Source organism: Littorina saxatilis, unplaced genomic scaffold (assembly GCF_037325665.1).
Source record: "Littorina saxatilis isolate snail1 unplaced genomic scaffold, US_GU_Lsax_2.0 scaffold_736, whole genome shotgun sequence".
NCBI lineage: Eukaryota > Metazoa > Mollusca > Gastropoda > Littorinimorpha > Littorinidae > Littorina > Littorina saxatilis.
The window spans coordinates 30,001-37,500 of record NW_027126203.1 but is presented as its reverse complement, the minus strand read 5'-3'; the positions used below and the strand labels follow the sequence as shown (position 1 = coordinate 37,500).

General features: G+C 39.5%; 1 protein-coding gene across 1 annotated transcript in view; it reads left to right on the top strand.

Moving 5' to 3' along the window:
• The window catches only part of LOC138954654 (annexin A6-like), a gene marked incomplete at its 5' end in the record, with an annotated part of 37,222 nt that overhangs the window by 29,579 nt on the left and 143 nt on the right, over window positions 1–7,500 (top strand). The window contains 2 exon segments of the mRNA XM_070326445.1: window positions 1,775–1,887; window positions 2,452–7,500. The exon segment at window positions 2,452–7,500 is cut by the window's right edge and continues 143 nt beyond it. Of these exon segments, the coding sequence (XP_070182546.1) occupies window positions 1,775–1,887; window positions 2,452–2,577 (239 nt within the window).

The following is a 7,500-nucleotide window of genomic DNA, read 5'->3' as shown; positions in this document are numbered from 1 at the left end:
TTGTGTTGTGTCATGGTGTGTCGTACTGTGTTGTGCTGTGTTGTGTTGTGTCATGTTGTGTCGTGCTGTGTTGTGCTGTGTTGTGTTGTGTCATGTTGTGTCGTGCTGTGTTGTGCTGTTTTAGTTTTTTCTATGATATGCTGTGAGGTATCTTTTTGTGTTTTGTTGTAAATCTATATTTTGCCTTTCCCTATTTTTGTTTGTGGTTTGCTGCTGCGTTTTGTCTCATGGCCTACCTCAGCTGTTTATCTGTAGTGCAAAATAATTATTAAGAGGCTGCAGTAGAAAAATAAGATGCTGCAGTAGAAAAATAAGAGGCTGCAGTAGAAAAATAAGAGGCTGCAGTAGAAAAATAAGAGGCTGCAGTGGAAAAATAAGAGCTGCAGTAGAGTGGATATTCTTCAGAGCTGAGTATCAGAGGAAACCATGTTACGAAGTTGACATGTCGTTACTTAACTGAGACATTTTAACCATACACATTGATTTCAATAATAAATACTGGTTCCATATTTATCCGTAGCCTGTAGTGAAAGAATTAGGAATACTTGCACATTTCGTTCATCTGCATTCAGTAAGATACAAGGGTTTCAAAGTACGTCAACTTCCTAACATGGAAACCAAAAGTTGTGACATGGATTGAAACACTAAGAATTGAAAAAAAGAAGACAAAAATATATAATGTTTGATGTTGCATGTCTGTATCACTATCTTACTGGAGTAAATTGTGTGTATTACTAAAAACAAAGAGAATACATTCCAGTTGCCATTTAATATTCGTTATACTCATTTAAAGGACCAACACGGTTGGCCTAGTGGTAAGGCGTCCGCCCCGTGATCGGGAGGTCGAGGGTTCGAACCCCGGCCGGGTCATACCTAAGACTTTAAAATTGGCAATCTAGTGGCTGCTCCGCCTGGCGTCTGGCATTATGGGGTTAGTTCTAGGACTGGTTGGTCCGGTGTCAGAATAATGTGACTGGGTGAGACATGAAGCCTGTGCTGCGACTTCTGTCTTGTGTGTGGCGCACGTTATATGTCAAAGCAGCACCGCCCTGACATGGCCCTTCGTGGTCGGCTGGGCGTTAAGCAAACAAACAAACAAACAAACAAACAAACAAACAAACAAACAAATGATTTAAAGGACTGAAAATGCATGTCACAAAATGATACCCAGCTCTGGAGATAACCCAGATAGGGAGATTATACCACGGCGCAGAGGGAGAAGCTATACCGTGCAATGGGGTGAATGCTGCGTGTGACGATAAAGTCTTACAACTGCGCTTTGAATTTCAAAACATGTTTGTCGGCCAAGATTCACATGTTTCTAATCCTTGTTCGCTCGCGGATTTTTTTCGTCTTTGTTCTTTTCTTCTTCTCTTAATTTGTTCAATTCCTTCTAACTTGTTTACTTTGTTTCTGTTTGTCTTCCTTCCTTCCTTCATCCCTTCCTACTTTCCTTCCTTCCCTCCTTGCTTCTCTTTTTCTTTCTTTCTTTTCTTAAATGTCTTAAATTTGTATCTTTCTGTCTTTTCTTTCTTCCATCTTTATTTCTTTCTTTCTTTCTTCCTTCCTTTCTTTTTTTCTTCCGAAAATGTATTTATTGTTTTTGAGCGGTAAGCGGTCAGCTAGCAACTGTCCTTTACGCGAAATGACCTCGGAAAAAAAATTGTAACCGAATCAAAAATCAAACAATCAAACTAACAAAGCACGGGAAGGCTAAGACTTAACCGTCACAAGTGTCATTGACGGTGATAACCAGAACCTGTACCTGTTCCAGTGGCAGCCCAGGATGATCCCGTGACGTTCTACGCGGACAGTCTTCAGAAGGCCTTCAAAGGAATGGGCACCAACGACGAGCAGCTCATAAGGATCGTTGTCTCACGCTCTGAGGTAACTGTGTTCCTGTTAGAAGTTGCTATAGCTACGTGGATAATTTTGCATGTCAGAACAGTGCGAATGAGTAGTTGGCCCCAGACATATTCACAAGGGTTTGTTTTTAACCAGTGATTTTTTTTAAGTGTTCGATTACTTCGGCACATACATAGACATATACAGACAGACAGACAGACAGACAGACAGACAGACACACAGACACACAGACACACAGACACACACACACACACACACACACACACACACACAGTCACACACACACACACTCACACACACCCACACATACACACACATACACACACATACACCATTATCACCACAGTTTGTCTACCCTTTGCATCGCAGGAAAAACAATAACAACACACACACACACACACACGCGCACGCACGCACGCACACACACACATACCCCCACCCCCACACACACACCAACATTTGCAACCACCATTACAAACTTAATCGTCATCATCATCATCATCATCATCATCATCATCATCATCATCATCATCATCATCATCATCTCCGCACTTAAATAAATACGACACTATTGCTTCCTTTCAGGTGGACCTCCCTGCAATCAAGGCCAAATTCCAGGAACGACACAAGAAGTCACTGAAAGCGGCCATCGAGTCTGAAACCAGCGGAGACTACAGAAAAGCACTCATCAAGATCGTCGAGAAAAAGTAAGCTTCTGCACCGTAAACGTAAAGGTCAAGGACATTTTGTTCCCTTAGTAACGCTTAAATATAGGTCAAGGGCATGCCCTGAAAGTAAGTCAGAGGCTAAGGAGTTTTTCGAATGCACATGTGCGTGCTATGTCTTTTAAAGTCTGAATGTGTGAAGCAAAAGATTACTCTTAAGGAAATACAATACAAAGTTATGTATGTTATTGTGGTGGGCGCATAGTTTTTGGGCTGCACACCATTTTGAGCTTTGACATGCATTTGTTACTTTGTCGGTTGGTGTTGAAGCGTGTTTATTCATGAACGGACTTTACTTGATATTTAAACGTTTCATACAAAATGGTGCTTCCATTTTATTTTTTTTTATTTTTTATATTTTTATTAAATAAGCAGTGTTCACATATTTCAAGGAGGTCAAACTTCATTATTTCGATGTGTGTTGACAGAAAGGTATTATTGTTGTTTAAATTTAAAGAAAAACATGTTTTGTAAGATTATTACATTATTTAAAGTTCAGGGTGCTAGATCAGATGTGTTTGAAATTTAAAAACAAACTTGTCAAGGGGGATAGCGGTTCTGGCCGCTTTATTGCACATCAGCAATTTTCACAATAAGCATCACATTGTCAATGTTTTTGCACGTAAAGTGCTTTATCATGTTTTTTCTAACAGTGTGAACCACATTCCCCAACGGATTCTATTGTGATCGGTTTCGTGATACTGTCTCGTTATTCGTCCTTGATGTAATGTTTTGCTTAAAATGCATTTCTCTGAGACGAATTTGATGCATTATTTTTTTTCTGGAAGCGAGAGGAAAAGAAAGGAAGGTGCTTTTTTTGCTAAGATTTTTTATGTGATATTTGCAATGTTCACGCTTCTCCCTTTTCATTCCCACCATGTGTTTGCTTTTATTGTCGTGGTAGAAAATTGGCTGCCTAGCTATTGCTTAAGATGTTCTGATGACTGCTGCGTCTTTATCCTCTATGGATTTTACGACCTTGACAAATCTTAACATAACGCACATGGGTGCTTTTGTATTTCTTTCTTACTTCCTTTCCTCCTTTATGTCTTGCTGCATTTCTGTCTGTTTGTCTGCCTTTGTTTCTTTTGTTTCTTTCTATTTATAGTGAGAGAGATACGTATGCTTGTTACTACTGTGATATTCCAAGTCTATACAGATTGTCTTATTTATTTGATTCTTCACAGAATCTTCCCACATGAATCCAGACAAAACAAATGTGTTTTATGTTTGTAATTGCCTGTGTGCAAGATGGATCGGAACGGTTTAGGATGAGATACATTATGGAACCGTTCTTTGGATTGAATTTTAGAATTCTTGATACAAACAAACTTTCCAGTTGCCATCACAATTGTCATACAAAATCGTACAAGTATATGTACTGCCACAATCATCATAAAAAAAAGGAAAAGCATGTCAAAGTTGTTGTGTACATTTTCTTTTCAAGGAGGATACTGTTTACTGCTTCTTCTACAAAACGAAAAATAAAAACAGCAACGGAAAAAAAATCTAACACCTTTTAAAACTAAGCCAGTGCCATAAAAGTGCTGCGAAGCTAAGTCCCTTCTTTAGAGCTGAACGAAGCCGTTTAACTGATAGAGCAATATCGGTGCCGACAGTTCATTTGCGGCCTGACACTTTTGAAATCTGCGGCTGACAGTTGAAATGATGCAGAAACCGTAGAACTTGCCAGGAGTGTCACGAATACGGGCGTAACTGGCGGAAAGTGGGCGTGGGGTGGGGGAATAGAGGGTTAAAATATCATTGTCAATGTTTTGAAATTGTAGGTCGAGTCAAGCTGGTTTGTATGAATTAACTTTTAAACCTCGTTTAACAGAGGGAGGCAGTGACACACGTCCAAACTCAGACCTGTTGCCCAGTAATAATACCAGTGGTTTGAACTTACGAGGCCACTAACCGATACAGGAAGCTTACATATATATATACTTAGACCCCTTGCCTCCAGAGGTGCGAAAAGCCCATACACGACATTCGACAAAGGGAGACAGTCATACACGTTCAACCTCAGACCTGTTGTCCATGTATTATACCAGTGTCTTGAACTTACGAGGCCACGAACCCGTACAGGAAGCTTACATAATTATATACTTAGGCCCCTTGCCTTCAGAGGAGCGAAACCGCCATTTCTCTATAAGACTCGGCAAAGGGAGACAGTCATACACGTCCAAACTCAGACCTGTTGTACAATAGCTATACCAGTGTCTTGAACTGACGAGGCCAAGAACCAATATAAAAGGATGCTTACATACTTTTCCTCCAGAGGCCATAAACGACATTTCTCCAACAGATTGGCAGAGGGAGACAGTTATACACGTTCAACAACAGGTCCAATAGCTAAACCAGTGTCTTGAATACAAGGCCACGAACCGATACAAAAAGTATGCTTACATATTTAGGCCCTTTGCCTCTAGATGAGGACACTTCTCCGACAGACTCGACTCTGGGCTATCTTTTCTGCCCCAGTCCAGCTGCTTCTTTGTCTCTTCAGCGCTTCCGCCCCTTTGTCTGGCCTCCAGCTGTGTCTGAAGACAGGAGGCCACAGTGGAACCCCTTACAACACCCCCGATTGAGAACGTCCCTAGTATTAACATTTTTACAATAATTATATAATACTTTATCTCAAAAGAGAAATTACTTTTAATTTATATATATTTTTAATTTTTTTAATTTTTTTTTACAAATTTTCATTTGCGTTCTAAGCGAACCTTGCAAACGAACAATGCTGCGTCATTGGCCCTACTCTGTTCTCTGTTTTTAATGTGCAGAGGTATATAATTCGAATGTTATGAAATATGCTTTCCCGGATTTTTTTCTCTCACAAAATCTGTACATTTACCCCCATTTTACTCATATTTGGGCACAGGACCAAAGACAGGAGTCCTGTATCGGGTTAAGACATCATTTTCTGAGATGCTGTGGCATTTTTTTTCAGGGGGGTTCCACTGTATTTTCGATTACTTGAACTCAGTCTATAACTTTAAAAGCCCCTTTGTGGTTGCTAAAACGTGACACTAAATATAGTCAGCCCCCCTACCTCCACACAGCTAGTTTTCCAGTCTGAAGTACTTTACGGGGTTTTAGCATCGTGACAGGGTGTCAGTCCTTTGTGCCTCCCCCTCCCCCTACCCACCCCTCCTTTTAACTTTGTGGCCCCCCCCCCCCCTCACCACCAACACCATCTGGGAGTGTGGCTTCCTGTTTTCTCTAAGCACTTCAGACACGATACCGTTCGACAGAAGATCAATGGAAAGCGTCCTCTTTCATTTTTGTCTGAAGGTTTAAAACGGTCGCGGTATTCCTAAGCGCCCTGGTAGATTTGTGTGTCGTCTTGAGTTAGGTGAACTTTCTTGAGACATTTGCCGTTGCTAAAGACTATTTCAAGGCGGTGCTTCTTTGCAAAGGGATATGTGTCATATTAATAGTGCTCTGTCAACTTTAATATGTCTTGCACGAGAACGTGTTTGCACCCAGAGAAAACTTGCCCTTGCTGAATGCTAGAAGGGTGTTGATGTGAATATGGAAGAATGTCTCCAGTAGGATTTATGCGTGTATATGGATAATACTCTATTTTGTAAGTGAAATATATAAGCACATGTTTATATCCTTACCTATAACTCTGTCCTGATTGAGAATATACTCTGCTAATTACATAGAATATTACCATCCCTCCATTTGAACACATATCAAAAATCAACATCCTGACTGATTCCTGTGCAGAATAGGATCTTTTGAAATAAATAATCTGTTTAAAAATGACCATCTGAGAAACAAGGGAAGCAAGCGCTCTTATGGAGTAAGTGAGAGGTACGGGGAACCAGTCTCCTGGCACCGGAGAGAATAACAAGTATTGAAATGAATCAGCGACTTTTATCCTCAAACTTTCTTTTTTCAAAGCCAGTATTTAAACGGCGATGACTGTCCCTGTCAGTTCCCAGCATGTGTATGTTTATTATAGCTAGTCTTTTCCTTTGTGGTGAAATAGTAAAACAGAATATCTTTCAAACAGCGCATGTTTATTCATTCCAGTAAAGATTAGGATTTCAACAGTGACAATCCTGATCCAAAACCGCTTTCAGAATATAATATGCTGAAATCAGTGAAGTTTGTTTTATAATAAATGATGTGATATTATATTACGCATTCGTATTAACTCCGTCCTTGGCATATTTATATGCGTATCTAATATACCAGTTGAAAAACAAAAAGTTGTATACTCATATTCTTATACCTGTCTATACATTTGTTGTTTTTGATGTCAGTTCATGTATCGATTAAATCGATTCTAGTCGATTCTCGATTAGGTATATTTTGATTTTTAAACAACTTATTTGTGTATTTCGATAGACAAAGTGCCAATACATTCAACTGCAACACTTTGTTTTTGTAGAAATGTGCCATTAAAAAATATCGAGTCATAAAAACAAGACGCATGGTGCTCGACAATTTATGCAAAGTGTCTACAATGCAAACTGCTCATTGCAAACCAGCGGGGAAATAGTTTGAAATTCACCAAACTATCACTTTAAGCGATTGGGAAAGTATTGGTAATGGTTTGGAATCGCAGATTCTTTGATACTATAACAGAAATGTTGTTCTTAACTACTGAATTCAATCGTATACAATGTACACCTAACACAAGGTATCCTATTTGTAGCTTTAGTGTTCCCCTTCTGACTTCTAAACTACTGTAGAATGTCGTTGGGGTACACAAAAACACTGCTTTGTTGCCGATTCTTCTTGTGTCCTATCAGCTACAAGAACAAGTATAAGGTCTGTGTTTGTTAAAAAATTAAAAAAAAAACACTAACAAAAAAAACACAGACACTTGATTAAAAGTGTGTATGCAGCTTTATGTGGTCAACCATACTACTTTTCTTCTTCGTGCAAA